At 47.4% G+C, this 19,298-nt stretch overlaps 1 protein-coding gene across 1 annotated transcript; it reads right to left on the reverse strand.

Moving 5' to 3' along the window:
• Positions 1-3,949: 3,949 nt before the first annotated feature.
• On the reverse strand, positions 3,950-13,934 carry PAX1 (paired box 1; the record flags this gene model as incomplete). Its single annotated transcript, XM_079127334.1, has 5 exons — positions 3,950-5,262; positions 10,260-10,482; positions 10,967-11,109; positions 12,596-13,225; positions 13,661-13,934. The coding sequence occupies 5 exons, from the start codon at positions 13,932-13,934 to the stop codon at positions 5,171-5,173; spliced, it is 1,362 nt and encodes a 453-aa protein (XP_078983460.1). The 3' UTR covers positions 3,950-5,170.
• Between the last annotated feature and the right edge of the window lie 5,364 nt (positions 13,935-19,298).

Below are 19,298 nucleotides of genomic sequence, written 5' to 3' on the forward strand. Positions count from 1 at the left end.
ATTCCCAAGTTGGATTGGGGCTAAATGTGTGGTTCTCATTTTATGGCCTTGCAAAAGAAGACAGTGAGATTTCTCCTTGTTCTGCCCTTAAAAAAAGAAAAAGGAAATTCAAAAACAGGGAAAAAATTTAAGTTGAGAAACAAAGGTTTGGCTAGTGATATCTCAGCCACAGGATATTTCTTCAAATGAGAGAGGCTATAGTTCAGACAGCAAGGTCAAGGTGAAGACCAAATAGCATTTTGTGCATAATTCCTACCCATTAAAAGAAAGGAATCAAATGTTTCTCATTACATGGCCTGTCTGGACTCAGGATCCTTTCAACTGAGTTCCTGAGGCACATTCTGGCAAGATTCTAAATTCATATCATCCCGCATAACACAGAGCAGGTAGGATTTCTTTTGAAAAGAAACCCAAGTCGATGTAATTCTAGTCAGGGAAGCTGATGCCAGGAAATCCACAGTGTGCTTTACCCGGATCACAGTTCAATCAAATAAATCCCAATCTCTTTACAAAAGTCAAAAAAAGTAAGTAAATAGGAGAAATACAGTTGTCAGGGAGCAGGGATCACCCCTGAAGAGGTTAATTCCCATGGAGAAATTAAAATTCAGTGATTTGGGATAGGTAAAAGGGATGCTTGTGCCAATATTAGATATTCACTTAATCTATATCAATATTTATTGTTTCCCCCACTCCTTTGCCTATTTCTCTTTCCTGGCCCAAAGAGGTTGACTCCCTTCAAAGGAAAGGAAAACTGCCTTCCCCAGCCCCTTGCAGCTTCCAGTGTCCTTCAGTGATCTGTAGAAAAAGTCAGGATATCTTTAAGAAAGACAAAAGCTCTGTGTCCCTTGTCCCTCCAGTCTCCGCTTCTTTGGTTTGCTTTCCCTCCTCCTTGCCAAAAAGCAACCACCTTTCCCAGGGAAGTTACTACAACCCATTCTAAGTACTTCCTCCAACAATGAAGGCAACAAAATCCTATCTTTATTCACTTAAAGCACGAAGCTGGCCCTCTTTACAAATACAGTGGTTTTAATAAACCCTTGTTGATATGCATCCATTCAAGGGAATAAAGTGAATACAGTGGAGCTAAAGCTGTTGGTATGCAGAAGGCAGATCTGCAGACCATATCTGTGTGTATTGCACAACATTTTGGTGTGCACCTTTAAACAGCAGATGGACAGAAACACATACTCGACTGCATGTATTTTTCCTGTGTTTATAAAACATCCACCTTTAAGGAGACATGAGAGCAGAAAGAAACTTCCAGGGCTTTTTTTGTTCTGTTTTGTATGTGTGTGTGTGTGTGTGTGTGTGTGTGTGTGTGTGTGTGTGTGTGTGTGTGTGTGCGTGCGTGCGCATATTCAAGTTTTCCTGAGCACTGAACCCAGGGACATTCTACCACTGTGTTCTACCCCCATCCCTTTTTATTATATTTTGAGACAGGGTTTCACTAAGTTGCCCAGGTTGACCTCAAACTTTCAATCCTCCTGCCTCAGTTTCCTGAGCAGCTGGATTACAGGTGTGTGTCACCATGCAGCTCAGATTCCATTTTAATGTCTCAATACTGATTGGTTTTAATGATGGATTTATATTACTCTCATTGATTCAAAACCATCAAAGGGCAGATATGTCTGTCCTTGTTTAATTTCTTTGGGATCTCTATATTTTTTTAAATATGATACAAACATCCCTTTTACCTATCTCAATTTTATTCCTAAATTTAAAAAATAAAAGGCAGGAGCTTATGCAAAGATAAGCTATCTTTGAGAAGTGATTCCTTCTCAAATTGTTCTGCCTGGCACAGTGCTAAATAATTGTATTATGAGTCTGCAATAACTCCACAGATTCAGATGCATAGAGAACAAAAATGCAATCTTCCAATAGAATCCTTTGAAAAGTATTTAAATTCTGGGTCCCTCATGAACCTTACAAATGATTCCTCTAACAATCTGTGGGTGTGTGTGTGTGTGTGTGTTTGTGTGTTGCATGTGCATGGGTGTGTGTTCTTTCCTGGGGATGGAACCCAGGACCTCATGCATGCTAGGCAAGTGCTCAAGCATTGAACTACACCCCCATGCCACCCTCCCCACAACAAATCCCTTTTTAACACCTAAACAAAATCATCCACAGAGGTAAAACAATGCAAATGCTCATGAGTAAGCCAGTGCTAGTCTTCTGCAGGTCAAGTCACTGCAGGTATTACTATATTTGAAGTGTGTACTTCACAGATGGGAAAACAGAAGCACAGGGAGGCCACAGTCCTCTGTTTCATGCAGTGGAACAGGAATTTAAGCCAAATTTATTGGGACTCTCCATAGCCACAATCTCAAGAGAAAAGGTATGCCCCTCCCTCTGTATCTCACATGAAATGCCAAAGTTTACTTGCACTATAACTGAAGGCCACCTGTCCTCTGTCAACAAAAAGAACTCTGAAAAACTCACCTTTAGCCATAGGACATGGAGGACTCTAGGGGAAAGATCTAGAAAAATATTTTCCATTGCTGCTGGCATTTAAAATATAGGCACCTTTCATTACCCTGGGTTGTATTTCCCAGATCTTCTCTGCCTTAACCCTAGGCAGTCTGAACACAGAAGTGGAGAGTGGCAGAGAAATGAGGTGGTGACAAGTCAAAGACAGAGATTGTTGTATAAATGCCTCACATTTCTTCAGTAAATGTTGTGTTGTATTGCTCCTGGACTAAGCGTGCCAGTCCTTCACCAGACAGCAAGATGGACACATGAAAATCCTGTCTGTAATGTCATGACTGAGTATGTGATATTCCTCTTATCACACAAAGACAGGCTGAGGTCACAAAGACTTGGGAAAACACTTCTTTTCACGTTATTTTAACCAGCTTCTCTACAGGATAGGCTGGCACTCAGAAGACTGACAACTCCCATCTCAAAGTTCAGGTATCAATCCTGATTCTTAAATGAGCAGATGTCTCCCACTTTCCATTTCTAAGCACTGCAATTCACAACTTGCTGTATGGTCTAGAAAAAAATAAATCAAATCCTAGCCCTTAGTATCTCTGTCTATACAATGGAACTTTTTTGTAAAGACAAGAGGCTTTAAAAACCTAAGAAGAAAAATCTTTGTGAAAAAATTAGGTACTATGGCAAAAAGTTGCAATGAAAACCATTTCCCACTGGTTTTCTTGATGAGTCCAGAGCAGGCCATGCACAAGTAGGTAGCTCTACTTACAAGCAATAACTTCAATTCAAAAATCTCTTCCATCAGTTTTAGAAAACCAAACCTGAAGGAAAAACAAAACCACTAGCCAGAAACTGCTTTGTAGTTTAAAAAACCCCTAGATTATTTGGAAACCTGAGATAATTTCCTTTAGTTTTTAGACTGTTAGAAATGTTCCGGGGATGGGGGACCCTCTGTTGTTGCTCATTGCCTTTTGCCCACTTTAGGATTTCTGCATATTGCCTATCTCAGTTCCCCAAGGCTAATCTGGCATTTTCTAGAGCTCTAGCAATCAAGACCATAACTAAGGGGGAAGGGAGCTGTCAGGCATATCAAGGGCACCCACCCATTAACAAGTACTCCTCTCATTCTACTTTTTCTTCCTATCTGTTGCCCAACCCGGGCTGCAAATACTCATGAGTAAACCAGTTAAAACATTTCCTCTGATAGTATTCTTCTTTTGAAGTCAGGGGCTGAGTTAGCTTTGTGGTAAGTACAACACAGTGACACAGGCTTGCTCACCCTACCAAGCAAGTTTCAGATGCTTTCCTTTATTCAAAGGCAGCCATATTTAACAGGTGATACAGACTCTTCACCAATGATCTTTTTATGACTACACAACTGCATTATACCCCTGGGGGTCCCACCACCAATGCGCCTGGACTTGAAATTAGTTAACAGCCCATGTATCTGGCTCTAGCAGACACTTTCTGAGCCCACCCACCCACCCTTTTGAACAAGAAGCCCAAATGAACCTTGGTACTTGGAAGCAGTTTGTGGTTTAAATTAACAATCATTTGGTCCCCAAACACCAAAAGCAATGCCAATACCTTTACCATTTGTCAGTTACCCAAGTGTTGGGAGTAGAGGGGTAGGAGGAGCCTCCTCCAGGATACCCAGTTACTGAAAATACCAATAGCCCCAGTGTTCCTTACTCTGTCCCTTACTCTTACCCCAATCTTCTTTGGGATGACATCATCTCAGAAGCAAAGAGAAGCCCAGCCACTGAGCACTGAGAAAATACAGACTTCCACCAATATATTGGGGAAAGAAGACCGTTTGAACATCAAGGCTGTTTCTGGTTTGTTATTAAAAAACATAAAATGAGACTGGCAGGACTGGGGAATGTAGTTCAGTGATGTAAATCTTGTCTAGCAGGTACCAGATCCTGAATTCCATACCCAACACTACCAAAATAAAAAATAAAAAAAGGCTGTGGCTTCTCTGTCCACTTCCTAGGTTCCAGGATCCCTTAGACCTGAGGGACCCAAAGGGTTGGGGGCTTCAGAGAAGGAACTGTCACAACACTGGTCTGGGGCTTTCCAGATTGGGAAAGGTGGGGGTTCAGGGAAGCTGTACAGATGAAAGGAAAGAAAGCCCCCAAAAATAAAAAAGGAAAAACAGAAAGAGAAAAGCGTGGACCACCACCGGGATGAACCAAAGGAAAGGGGAGCCAATAGACAGTAGAGAAAGGGGAGGAGAGAATAAAGAAGGAAAGAGGTGGGGGAGAGGGCAAAATGAAGGAAGGGAGGGAGGGAAAGGTAAAGCAGGATGAGATGGAAGAGGAGAAAAGGAAACAAAGAAAAGAGGGAGGGAGGGAGGGAGGGAGAGAAAGAAGAGGGAGGAAGAAGGGAGGAAGAGCAGAAAAGGAGGACAAAAAAGAAAAGGAAATTTGAGTCTGACAGGGCAAGGGACACCACGTCGAAGCAAGAATCTCGACAAGGATGCAACAGTCTAAAGCCAAAGTTCAGAAAAGCCAAAATATTCCGGCCCTTAAAGGAAGTGTGCCGGCCAGGCTAGAGGCAGGACGTGGCCAGGGGCTGACCAAATGTGTCCCCGCTGGCCGGGGTCGGCTTCCTCCTCTGCGTGTCCTAGGGTCTTGCCGCGCAGCTCGCCACCGCTGCGGAGCCGAGTGCCCCGGGCCGCCCGCCCGTCTGCAGTTTCCTCAGGCTCTGGCTGGGGCTCGGGGAAGAGCTGCCCCTAGGAGGTCGAAGCCGGGATAGGAAGTCCGTGTAAGCTACTGAGGGCGTCTGGGGCCTTGCCGCCCGGGCTGGAAGGCTTCCGGTCAGCCACTGCGGGAGGAAGCACAGGATCATCGGGTCACTGCCTAGCGCCTCGCAGGGAGAGAGCCAGGATGTCTCAGGACGCGGGCGGGATGCTCTCGCTGCTTCCAATGCTTTGGAAGGAGTCAGGAACCCGTGCTCCCCAAAGGCCTTGTGAGCCTCTAGATGCCCACCCTTCCCTCTCCCTTAACTCATTATTTACCATCGTCCTATGTAGAATTGAAAACTTAGGACTTAATGGGTTAAGGGAGTCAAGTGTAAGGGGAGCTTGGCAAGTGGATCTCCTCAAACGGTCACTTGGACCACCATTAATCCCTGGTGGTGTATACAGGGTGCTATTTCTTTTACCCCTCAACTCTGTCACCACTCGCTTAGTAAAGGGGGTGATTGGCGCAGGAGGAGGGAGAGGTTTTCAGACCCGATGGAGGCTTCCGCTGAGCAGAGCCGAGAGGAGCCAAGAGCTGACATCCTTGCTGCGCGTCCTCTGGACACCCACCCACCTGCCCACCCCAGACCTTGGCCGAGCATACAAGTGCAAGGCCTAACCCTCTCCGCTGATGCCCGCGGCGGCTCCGGGAGCTCTCGCGGTGGGTAAAGGGAAATCATGTGGAAAACGAGCCACCAAACATTCCTTCCTGGCGCAGCCTGAAGCGCCCTCTGACATAGGAGGAGGTAGCGCGTTGAGTGAGCAGCAGAGTCCGTTGTACCCATGAGATGGGGGATCCAGATACACTCACCACTGCCGGCACAGCACGTCCTAGGACCCCACGGGCCTCTGTATTAAGTGACAGTCAGCTTGCCAGATCAGGCGGTATTCTACGTATTGCTCTATTATTTGGGGGTTTGGGAAGGGGCCCAAGTTTTGCTACTGGAAGCCAAAAAGTGACGATGCGATTGTGCAACCCTATTTTTCCTTTCCCAGCCCAGGGCCGCTCAGTTTCTCCTGCACCAGAAGGCACAAGTTGTTTATACCTAAAGGGGCCTATTTTCAATTTTCTGTTTTTCCACCAATAAATCCTCCCTTAAAGGAAGAGTTTGGAAGCCTCAATTTGGATTGAGAAAGAAGTATCCCCCCCACACACACTCCACCCACACCTTCATCCCTCCCTCCTCTCTCCTGCGAAGTCCTCACACGAGACCCAGGCTCAACTTACTATGCCAACCTGAACTAAAAACCGACACATCAGTTGGAGGGAAACACAAACAAGCACACACACATTTGGATTCGCAGAGATTTTAAAGAGGTCTACAGACCTTTCCAGCAGAGACAGACTCCCTGGGCTCTTCCCCACCGCTCAGCTCTTTCCTAAACACAGTTGTCACTGCCAAGTCAGCAGAAGTATTGAGACCTTTTCTTTTTCACCCTATACACAAGCTTCAAAGTGAGAACTTGTTTAGAAAACATCTGAGCGGGTGGAGGTGCCTCTGCCAAAGGCCGGTTCCCTAAGAGACAAGGGAGAAAATGGGCTCCTGAAAAATAAACACACAGGAACCTGCAGATAGATTCCACCCCACCTTCAGAGGCAAATCCTGCTGCATTTTTAGTTCTTTCTGTTGTAATAACTCCTCAGGACCCACTCCCCACTTCCATTCCATTCCATTTCCTATCACAGGACTCCAGGAAATGTGGATGGGTCTGTCTAGGGGATTCAGAAGCCTGAACTCTTGCTAGGGGCTCTGCAAGGTCATGTACTTGGGTGCGGGGCTGAGGGCAGGAATGGGGACAGGCCTTTTTAAAATATAGGGATTGCAATTGGCCAGTGCACCGGGACCTTGGAACAGAGGCACCAGGGATCTGGGAAGTAGTCTCCCAGAGCAAGGTCAAATGAGCCTGGCATTGACAGCGGAGTTCGAGTCCTATGGCAAACAAAGGCCAGCACCCTAGTGATCCCTCACAAAAATTCGTTTTCAGGATCCTCCAAAAACTGTCTTGAGGCAGAAATAACTAGGGGGAATAAAACCTCAAGATACCTTTAACAAATATAAACAACACATTTTCTTTGTGTGTATGCAATATCTTATTTGATTTCCAAATTTTTAGTCTTCCTAGAACCTGCTGTGAGAAATTTTTAAACCCTGACTGATGATTGCCAAAAACAGGCTATAAATACCAATTGTCTTGAGGGAATGTCTGGTGGGAGGTTGGTGGGTTCTTTCACTTTGGGAGGGAGTCTCCGCTGGCTATGAAGACATTTGGATAAGTGTTGACATTTCTAGAACATTAGCCCCTCTACATGAAGATGAAGTGGATTTTCCTATTCTTTTTTCAGTTCCCAAAAGTAAGCTTTCTTTCAGGAGATGGGAAATGCAGATCATATTTTCTTGCCTACATAGTAGAGAACCCAGACCCACAATCTTTCCCAAGATAAAATTAATAAATTGTGAAACATAATTTGGCATTTGAAAAGGCTTTCCTTCCGATAACTGTAAGATATCTAACTATACCTAATTTGGAGGATATACCAATATATATACATCTTGCATACATATACATACACATGTGTATCTATATATGGCATTGTCGTGTGTATGCACTAGATGATCAAAAGCGTTTTTACTGAGAATTCATCATATTGACTTGTTTGCAGTTTTTCTAATGAAATTTTTTTCCACTAAAACGAAATTTAATAAATGCTATTCCTACCATAACGAATTGAAGAATTAATAGCAAACCATCTTATGGGGTAGGTTTCTTTGAAGATATTAATTTCTTAAGAAATTTTTAGAAAATAAGTGACAGTAATTTGTATTACTTTGCTTTGTCTTTTCACAGACCAGTTAGGGGCAGGGGTCAAAGCAGTTTTTCTATCAATGAAAGAATAAAAATTCATAACCAACTGTGTATATAATTCTCATGCTGTGAAAATATACACAAAATAAGTGATTATTTTATGCTCTTTGAACAAAAACAGTTTGATAAATCATTATTAATAATGAACCTGAGTTATTCCTTGATCCTCTACCTGAACCTTTAAAGAACTGTAAGGATCATAACATTAAAATAGTATTAATCACCAATGTAGCTAATTATGGTTGTGGATTTTGAAAACAGATGCACTATTTTATAAGAGGAAGCAGATACAATGGTAGGAGGACAAGAATACCCGTGCCTTTGAATGGGTCTGTGTTTCTGAAAAGGAAAATAGCTACCAAACAAAATCAATAAGCAATAAGCCCTAATGTTAAAGTTGCATCCCCTCCCAAATTAAGTAGAAGTAGTTTAGAATATTGTATGTTTTACCTTTGGATTGTTAGTTATTTACACTTCACAAATTTATTTAAATTGTGAAGTTTTGAAATGCCTCCAGGACAAATTGGCTCTACTGGAAAATGACTGCATCTTTTGAAGACAATGGGTTCTTTTTCTAAGTCTTCCTTTCCTTGGGATCAACCCAGGATAAATCATTTAAATTTGTGGATTTACTTTTTTTTTTAATTCAAATATGCCTTCTCAGTTAAATGATTTGTGCAACAATGAAAATTCCATTTTTATTTCAATTTCAACGGACAATCCTGGGTGTCACAAAGGATGGGTGTCTCTATTTCTAAAATTTCCTTCACCTGAGTTTTCCTTTAAATGAACAAGAGGTGTTATCCTGTTACTTAAAATTTAAAGTTCTAATTCTCAATTTTTGAAAATTCTTTTTGCCTTGTCTATAATTAGGAAAATTTGTCTATAATTAGGCAAATCAGTATTATCCTAATATTCCAGGATGTGTATGTTTTAGGAAAGGTGGAAATAGGAAAGTTGTTTTTCTTTCATCACTATGGATGACACTGAATCCCCCCCACACACACATAGATGAATACTATCATGTCTCACCAAAACAACTTGGAAACAGCACTTTTGTCTAGGAGGCAACAAAGAGGAAGCCCCTCAGGTCATTTGCCAATCCACTACCACCTGCCATCGCTACACCCCCACCCCCCTCAATAGGGGTGAGGCAAATCAACTGGTAATGGTCTGTAATCCAGGAACATCCTTCAGGTCTGTGCTCTGCCCCTCTCTCTGCTGGGGCTGGGATCCCCTGAGATGACAGCCTCCCCCTTATTTTGCCTAAAGTAGGTGAAACTGCAAATTTCTGATGATCAGAATCTAAACACAGGCAGGTTCTAAAGTAGCAAATCCACCCACTTCTTTTACCAAGGAAGAAAACTGAGACTCAAGTGTGGGTAAACTTTTCCCAAATTATAAGGAAAATCAAAATCTGATGGGCAGGGTAGAAAGATGCCCCTCATGATCCTGACCATGTGTTAAATCCCTCAAATTTCTTAATTGATTTACCAGGGAATAGATTTATAAACAAGGAGAAGAAGTGGGAGAGAGGAAGACCCGCTGGTCACACTGCCCTCAGAAAGGAAATCCAGAAAACATAGTTCAAAAAGATTCCAGACTTATGAACCCATAATTAAAATGCTCTAGTCTTTCCTACAGGATGTATTTATGGAAAAATAATTTTAAAGAAGACTGGGGTCTGGTTTTAAAAAGAAACAGAACAGGGAATTTGGAGGGTGTGGAGATCAGGTGCCACTGTCAAGTTCAACCCCACCTGTAAGGTTCAAATGCCAAGACAGGTGCATTAGGAAAAGCAAAACTTAGCAGGCCACAGAAATGTGGGCCTGGAAGGTGCTTTCTAGGCTCTTCTAGTGATGGAGCAACTGAGGCCCAGAGAGGAGCAATAACTTGACTAAGGTGGAAGAACCAGATCCAAATCCACGAGCCCTGTTTGCAGAACTGACCCTCTTTGCCCAGTGTCTACAAGTCAAAGCCTCTCTCAATCTCAGACGTCCCTTAGGAACACCTGTTAGAAATAAATTTGCTCCAAGAAGCGACAAGATTAACCTGTACCTTAAAGGAAGAATTTATGCTCAGTTGCTTTCCTACTTTTCCTCCTCTCTTTGCGCTGTACCACCTCCACCCCTCCTTTTCCATAGCTCACCCTTCTCTACACCCTTCCTAACCCCTCCAGCAGACATCTGATCCCCTCCCCGCCTGTGCCCCTCACCTTCTCGGCTAGGATGCTTGAAGGTCATTGCTGCGGCAAGCTCCCCGCCATGTACTGTGACGCCGGCCCCGGGGGGCGCCAGCGGGGGTCCCTGCGCCGGTGGCCAAGGCGGACCGGGAGCAAGGTACCCGCCGCCTGGCGCGCTATACACGCTGTGTTGGTTGGAGGCTGGGTAAGCGCAGGCCGGGAGGAAGCCGCTTACCGCTGAGATGCCGGAGGCCGACTGCGGGGTAAAGAGGTACAGAGAGTCAGAAGACCCTGTCTTCTCCAGTACACGCCATTTGCTGACCTGGAGAGGGAGTGGGGGCCTTCACTTCCCACTGCTGTTGCCGTCAATTAATTCTACACAAGACCTGGTCTCTAATTTTCCTAGTAAGGGCTCTTTTTTGGTAAAGTGATTTCCAAAAATCTGCTCAATTTTATAAATGATAAAAAAAGACGAAGAAGTCATGGTACACACCATGGGAGAAAGGGGATTCTCGACCATCTATGGTCTGGACTTTCAGCTTTGTTTGCATAGGAACCATGGCAAAAGGCAAATCAATCTCCTCAAAAGCCAGCCTCCCCGAAACTAGGGCGCTTGAGGAAAGGACAGAAATTTGCTGCGGGGCGCCAGACACAAGATCTGCCTACCAGGGAGACTTCTCCTGGGAAACCCCTTCTGCTCCCTTAGTGCAGGTAACCTACTTCCCCTGCCTCCCGGTTACCTGAGTGTATTTAATGTCCGCTTCCAAGGCAGGTTTCTCCAGCCCATTTACTGCTGGGGTGGCAGGAAAGCCCGTGCGGTTCACGCTGGCCCACTCTTCCATCTTGGGGGAATAGGCGGAGCCTTCACTACCGGTCAGGGCCCCTGCTGGGGACACAGGATGGATTAAAAGATACATCTGAATCTGGGCTTGACCCTCCAATCCAGACTTTTACAGACTGCCAACAACTACCCACGCTAGTATCCAGGGGTTCAACTAGGCGTCCAGTGGAACACGTGGAGGTGATCAAACATTCCGGAGGAGAGCAATCACAAGCAGAGAGGCAGCTGGACCTGGGTTTCACTTTCACTCCCAGCGGACTAGGAGAAAGAAAGGTGAAGGGGCCCCTCTTCGCTCCTGTCAGCCCTGGACCCGCTTCGCACGAAACCCCGCCCATGAGCAGGGACCAGGCACAACAGGCCAAGGCCTCTGGACGGCCCTTCTCTGTCCAGAGGCAGTATTCTGAAAGGTCCAAGTTCAAATTCGTGGCAGCCTCATGAAAACTGTGTATAGATTTTAACGTCTCAATAAGCATCTAGGGGATTGGGAGATGGTTCTGTCCTGAACAGCCTAGGGGTTACTCAAAAAAAAAAAAAAGGAGTCAACCTTAGGACACAGTGAAGCTGCTCCTAGTGCCTGTGTGCACTTGGAGAAAAGAGGAAAAGCTCCAGATCTGAGTGCTGGCCTAGTGAAGTCACTTCCCAACCAGCAGCCACTGCTGCTCCATGAGAAGCTTTGGACCCAACCATCAGCTCAGTTACAGCTACCAGGACAAACAGAGGTGTGCCCCACTGAAACAAGGGTAAAAGCATTCATGTTTCTTTCTGGCTGCCCCTCCTTTCTCCAGGGCTATGGTGGATTTTGCTTCTGACCCTCCAACTGAGTCCACTACCATAAGAAAACGCTGGCAGCAGAGGACAATGTGAAGACTGCCAAATTTGGCCCACCTATGTCCTTCCATAGGCAGACACCATAGTTGCCCCAAACCTCCCCACTTTTCACTTCACCAGAGATGATCAACAGCTGGTTGTGTTTTAATTACGGTCAAAGGAAAAGTCCTTGTGACTGTAGCTGCAGCCTGAGGGTGCAGTTCCAGATCGAGGATTTGCAAGGTCTCGGGGAACCTGATAGAAATCTAGGCCACTGGACAAGACTGAGGACACGACTTCTTTCCCTTTTACTCAGAAAAGTCCCTGGGTCTGAGAAGGTGGACAGAATACTGGGGAACGGTGAGAGATTCAGAAAGCTAAAGACAGAGTAGCAGAATGGCCTGAGCGGTTTGTTTGGCTTAGATTTGGCGATAGGGGTTTGCATTCTTTTTGCAAAATGAAAAAAAGAAAAAATGCAATTTCAGGCCTTCGAATTTGTGGTCGGCGACTGCTCTTCTACTTGGGAAATATTTTCCATATTTGTCATAAAAAGTTCAAGATGTCCGAGGGCTCCCACAGAAGTATCTGGACCCCCAGATCCCCCCCCCCAACGCTTTTCTGAGCCAGAACCAGTCTAAGAACGAAGGCGAGTATAACCCATCACCCGCATGTCTGCCCGCCCCCAATTCTGTAACAGAGGGCTACAGAAATCACAACTGACCTGTTTGCTCCATAAATGTCCGGATGCCCAGGATGTTGCTGACCGAATGTGCCGAAGGCCATGAACGTGGGATGCTGACGTGGCCCGCAGAGCCGGGCACCCCGGGATGGCTGCCCATCTTAGCACCGGTGGGCGACACCGGGCTTGGGTAGGGATACTGGTAGATGTGGTTATAAGGCAGCGCAGGCTGCGGCGGCGGCTGCTTACTTGTCTCGTACGGCCCGGGTTGCGCTAGGCTGCCAATCTTGTTGCGCAGGATGCGACTGATGGAGCTCACCGAGGGTACATTGTACTTGTCGCAGACGCCGTCGGCCAGCAGTCTGTCGCGGATCTCCCAGGCAAAGATGCCGGGATCACCCTGCTTGTAGTCCCGGATATGCTTTACTACGTTGGGGGTGGTAACGCGAGGTTTGCTGCCCCCGATGGCCCCCGGTAGAATGGAGCCCGTCTCATTGTAGCGCGCCAGAATCTTGCTCACGCAACCGTGAGAGACGCGGAGCTGCCGACTGATGTCACAGGGTCGGATGCCCAGCTGTGCCAATTCCACAATGCGCAAGCGAATGGCGTTGGGCAGGGGGCGGCCATTGACGAACACGCCGCCCAACTGGTTCACTTCGCCGTACGTCTGCTCTGCGGACGCGCCGGTCGAGAATGAGCAGGAGGGGGAGAAAACACCGGTGGGTTAGTCAAGGGTGTCCACGCGGGGCGATGGACTGTACCCAGGCGCGCCTCCGAAGGTGACCCACAGATCCCCAGACAGCTCAGAGTCCGAAGGCAAACCGCCTGGGTCCATCTCTAAGAGGGTGAGCAGTCATGGGGACCGCGGAGGGGCGCACTGCGCGCTCTAGCATTCAGTGCGGATTTGCTACTTTTGGCGCGCCTACTTGAATCCCCCTCCACAACTTGAGGAATTGCCCCTCCAGGACTGGGGATATGAGGAGAATAAGAGTCGTCCAGGACCCAGAACTGTTTTACCCAGGAAAAGCGGATCGGAGGGAAAGGAGGCGCAGAGTCGTGACCCACTTCATCAGCCCTCCCGCGCCTTGCCTGCCTCTCGCCTCTTACCCATAACGCGTGAGCCAACCAGTCGCCTGGCGCCGGGGCGGCGGGGGCTGGGCCCGGAGCAGTCCGGGAGAGCTCGGGCGCCGCCACCACCGGAGAGGCATAGAGGGAGGGCGTGCGCGAGCCTAGATCCGCGGCGGCCGGGCCGCGGGTTGGAGACGCGCAGTGCGCCGCCGCGGAGCGCGCCACCGCCCGCCCCAGGGCCTGCCCCCTCCGCTGTTGCCCGCTCCCAGGACACTCTCCACGCCCGCGACCCCAGGCCCAGGGTGAACTTCATCCGATTGGGAGAAATTCGTCTGACCGGGAAGCTGCAGCGTGCGGGAATCAATTTGACGTGTCCTCCACGTCAATCTCTGCAGTCACGCAGGAGACGCGCGAGTTGGCAGCTCATTGGTTCCCGTCACTGCGCCCAGGCGCCCCCCTCCCCGCCCTGAAACTCTACCCCCTCCTTCTGTCCTCCCCCTAGGCTTTTCTCCACCCCACTCCGGAACCAGCTCCCCGCTTACTTACTTACACACACACACACACACACACACACACACACACACACATACACACACTTCAAAAAAAACACACACCGCCCCAATTTCCAAAACCAGTTGGACCTGGGACAGGGCACTTGCTCCCAGACCCTTGCAACCCCTTCCTTTCTCTGACTTTGGGAATGATTGGAAAGTCATTTCAAACCGATTATATGTGTTAGTACTAGTACTAGTTTTAGTTTTGGTTTTAGTTTTCTTACCACCCCTACCATCGATACTAATGAGACATCAGAGGGTAAAAGTTGATTATGGCAAGGTGTTTAGGGTGTGGCTACTTCAACCAGTTCCCTCCTAAGCTGGAGCACTGCAAGAATGGGGTCAATATCCCAGCTGGGTGCGAACATCAAGATGAAAGAGGAGAGAGGGTCTAGTTTAATACAGGGCTCCTGGGGAGAAGGGTCCTCTGGTTCGATGAGGAGCTGACTCCTGGGTATCCCGTTTCTGGTCGACTCCCCAGCGCTGCTCTCAGGAAATCTTTACGTCTAATAGCCACCCACTCCCTTGAAATACAGGGCAATTTCAATGACCGGAGAGGGGCACATTCCAGATTCTGTCTTGCAGCCCACCCACTAGAACTCATTTCAATCAAAGAGGTGACACAGGAACAAAGGGAAAGAGATTCCGACCTGCTGCCTCTGGTCCCCAAGGGTATGCTGACCATTCTCAGGAGACCGAATGCATAACTCTAGGTCAGAAGAACAGTCTCTTTCTCTTTCAGGTCGTGGAATCCCGCACCCTTCCATCCTGAGTGGGTCTGGCCTCGCCTTTCCCCAGTACCTGCAGCCTCCAGGAGACCTCTGCTAAACCACAGAATGGTCCTTTGACTTTCATTTAAGTGGGGTTTAGGGACCCCTGCATCCTTTGACCCTGGCGATAAACACTAAATCTTTTCTATTCCACTTCAAAGCATTATTCTACACTTGTCAGCCTGTATTACTAACTGTGACAGTCCCAGAGGAAGCCATGAGAAGGGGGCCAGGAGAAAGCAAGTGAAAGGGAAAATCTTGTATTTTGCACCTGAACTGACCAAGACCAGAATCTAAGAGTTTCAAGGTGGGGACAGTAAACTCAGTGCTTTGCACTGAACGCACCAGAGTAGGGAGAACTTAGGAGAGGCACTAGAAACAGCCATGGTTCCTGGTACTTCGAAGCATTCACAGCACTCCTCAGAAAACAAGAAAATACCCTGCTCCCCCAAACACACAATCCTCCAGTTATAGTTGTTGAGAGTAGCCCTGGCGTCTCGCCGAGCTTACTAATGCCTTCCAAGACTCTGCCTGGGGAGCCACAGCAGTGGAGGCCCAGATTTTTTTTCCCTCCACTGCGGGGCCAGAGATCATCGCTGGCTCCTAATCAACCTATCCCAAAGTGTTAGTTTGAAGGGTCTGAGCCAAAAATCCTGGATTCTCAGGAGATGGTGCGCGAGTCCCAGCGGGGCTGAAACTGAGGCAAGATTTACCCCATGAGAGGGAAGAGGAGATTCCAGAAAATTGACTCCTGAGTTCCAGCACCCTCTGGGAACTCCAGGAAGTTCTCCAGGACAGGGGAGAGGTTTGGGAGTCAGTGCATTAGGAGAAGGATGCAAGATTGGGAGCAGGAAAACTCATTTGGAAGTTAAGACCTGTCAGAACATGGCAGCGCTGGGGTAAGGATCAAAGAAATGGTTTGGATTATGGTGGGCAGATCGGAGACAGGAGTTCTGGGAAGGCACCAAGCAGAGGACACGGACTACACAGGATGCCTTCTGGGTGCTCTGGGACTTTGGGGAGTGGGGCTGACATACCCCTGTTCAGTTCCCTCTAGGTATTTTGGAACCTGTTAAACTCTGAACTGAAAGCTTATTGCCCAGATTTCAAATCAGGCAAGGGATACCAAGAAAGGTGGATTCCTACACGTGAGGTCTTTGAGATGTGAGAAACAGCATCCACACCCCAATCCAGTGCACTCTGGTGACTCGAAAAAGCAGCTAAGGTCGTTTCTTTCCCCCACAGGCACGCTCAAAAAGCAAATAAAGCAATTCGTACTACCTTTTCAGAGGAACATCCAACCTGCCTCTGCCTAGCAGAGCGCGGGGCGCAGGCAACAAATTCCAGACATCACCCCTCTTCCTCCAGGGAAGGCCGCCCCTAGCTGAGAAAGTGCTGGAGAAAGATTTGGGGGGATACACCTGGGGGACTCTCTGGGATAGCACAACTAGCAGGGCCCTCACCTCACCTCACCCCTCCACTCCCTCCCAGCAGCCAGTTTCGCTTAGCCGGGACCACTCAGCAGCGCTCTACAGCCCTCTGCCCAGCCAGCCACCAGGAAAATCTTACAGTTTGTCGCCCCCTGTCGGCCCCAGACTGGGCTCCGCGGGTTCCGGTGCCGCCGGCTAGACCAGGGGAGAGGTGACCCAGAGGTGGGATTGCGAAAGGAAAATAAACACCTCTTCCACTTATGCGGATGCAGCTTGACCCTTTCCAGGGCCTGGGGGCAGCTACTGGTCAGCACTGAAAGCAAAGAGGTAAAGAGCTCGTGGGTTCCGCGTTTTTGCGTAGTTGGGTTTGGCACAGTAGTTTTGCGAGCTGTGGATGGTACTTGCAACAAAGTGAAGTGTGGCTTCCAGCGGCGCGGAAACTACCCAGCAGAGGGTGCATGCAGGAATTAACGACTTGACTCTTTTGCCTGGGGCTGGACGCCTACGGGGGCAGAAGTGATGTGAGGGTCCTTGAGCGACCTCGGGACCTGAGCGAGGTATCCTAAGGCAGAGAAAGGAGAGGCAAGCTGTGTGAAAATTGTGCGAGCCAAAAAGCAAGCGCGAAGTGGGTGTCTGGGGGTAGTGGGTGCTGGCAGAGGAGAGGTTTGTGGGCGAGTACTCTCAGCTGTTTACCACCTGAACCGTGAACTCAGCACCCAAAAGTTGAAGCTGCGGGTTAGCTAGGGGCTCAGTTAACAAGGCCGTCCTTGAAGCTACAGTAGCCCCCAATTCACGCCTCCTGCGTCGCTTTGATTTTGATGAAACTGTTTGGGGGAATTGTTTGGTTGCAAAACGAAAAGTGGAACAGTCTGGAATGTTCCCCGGGGCCCACGCATTTCAGGCTTCCCAAGAGAAAATAAAACCAGCAAATGAAGTCTCATTCGGGTCCCACAGGTGCGCGTTTCGGATCTCCGTGGACTCAACGAGAGCAGAAAACACAGGCGGCATTCCCAGAGAACCCTGGGGAAAGTCCGAATAATCACGCACTCTGGTCCCTCCAGCCGCCCGCGAGGACCCGAGTCTGGGATTCTGGGTCTTCCTTCTTAAAACAGAGTCTCCGGATCGCGGAGTCGGCTTTTGCTCACGCTAGTCCCGGCCTGGCTCTATTTCTGCACATTTTCTGTTTTTAAGAGCACTCGGTGGTGAGGGGTATGGTTCAAAATTGAGGTCAAATAAACCGAGTCTTTTAATTTTCTTTTTAAATTTACCTTTTTTTTAAAAAGCCGGGCGTGGTGGCGCACGCCTGTAATCCCAGTGGCTTGGGAAGCTGAGCCAGGAGAATGAAAAGTTCGAGACCAGCCTCAGCAATTTAGTGAAGCCCTAAGCAACTTAGTGAGACCCTGTATCAAAATTAAAAATTTAAAAAAGGGGGCCTAGGGATGTGATGCATTGGCTAAGCACCCCTGGGTTCAATCCCGGGTACAAAAAAAAAAAAAAAAAAAAAAAATCGGGTTACAGCAGGACAAGCTTTATGTGCAGGGTTATACTGAAACCCCACCCCAGTCCACAGACATATTTGTTGTAGGAGATCCCGCGCACCACACACAAATAACAAAAAAAACAAAAAAAAAAAAAATTGACTAAAAGAGAACTGAGAAGTGATTAGCTGCATGGAAACGTCTGGGGAAAGGAACTGAGCCAGAAAGGGGAACTGCAAAACCTGAGGGAGACTATAAACAGCGAACTAGCAAGCGGGAAACCGAAACGTTCATTAACAAACCCCCCCAGAACAGTGACTGCGACGTGAAGGGAAGGGGTTAGGGGAGGAGGGAATCGGCCTCTGTGAGCGCTGCTCAAGGCGCGGGGCCAGTACGTCCTCCTCACAAGGAGGGATGGGGGATGCGTTGCGCACAGCACCTGCTTTCCAAACCCGAACACACAGACTTCCACAGATCCCAAATGCAAGGTACTGAAGATGGTGCAAATTAACATTCAAACACAGCACCCAAAGGCAAGAAATACCGTCCTGCCTTCGCATGGACCCATTCCCTAGGCCTGCTTTCATATGGCCTCCTTGTGGCCACGGGGGTCACAGTTGGTTCTTTGCCTAGGTCCGCTTTTTGTTTGCTGGGCGGGAAATGTTCATTATTGAAAGCAAGTCCGGTCAGCTGCGGTGAGTTGGATCGCCATTTGCACCTACCCTGACGACTGACGGTGGGTTGTGTCCTTGGAAATGCACGGGGGAAACAAAGGAAAAAAAATATATATATATTTCATTTTCTCAAATGAAATGAATAAATGAGAATAGATGAATGTTTTTCGTGTAATACAACACTGATGGCCAGAGTTCCTTGTTTTCGTTCAGAGGCATAGGGGAAAAAATATATCAGAAAATAGATTTGCTCTGAAACTCCCACTAGAAATAAACTGGGAAAATTAAGTTTCTTTAACAAAAGATCTAAGATACTTTTTACCTTGAGATGTGGGGTCCTGAGTACTACATTTATAACATTGTTTTTAGAGTAGAATCATTTTGAACGTTGCATTTAAGTGCTAAGAACAAACTACAGAAGGCTACTGCCCTTTGTAGTAAGAAATAATTTCTCTGAGTCTTTGAAGGGCTCATGTCCTTAATTGTTCTTTTGTGTATATCCTCACCTGAATAAAACCCAGAGTTCCATTTACTGTATCTCTCCCTCATTTGCCCTGAAAAGGGCATGTCGCATAAATTTCAATTTCCCCTTGTACAAAATCACCCATCCAATAAAATAAGATCTATTTTATTTCATTTCATTAACCGAAAAACCTGCAGAAGGCTCCAGGGCACTGGTCAAAATTCCACTTTTGCAGTGAACTCTCAAAAATGTTTATATGACAGTGCTGAGTCTAAATAGCAACATTAAAATAGAAATGTTTGGGAAGT

The sequence above is a fragment of the Sciurus vulgaris genome (assembly GCF_902686455.1).
Source record: "Sciurus vulgaris genome assembly, chromosome: 2".
Classification (NCBI taxonomy): domain Eukaryota; kingdom Metazoa; phylum Chordata; class Mammalia; order Rodentia; family Sciuridae; genus Sciurus; species Sciurus vulgaris.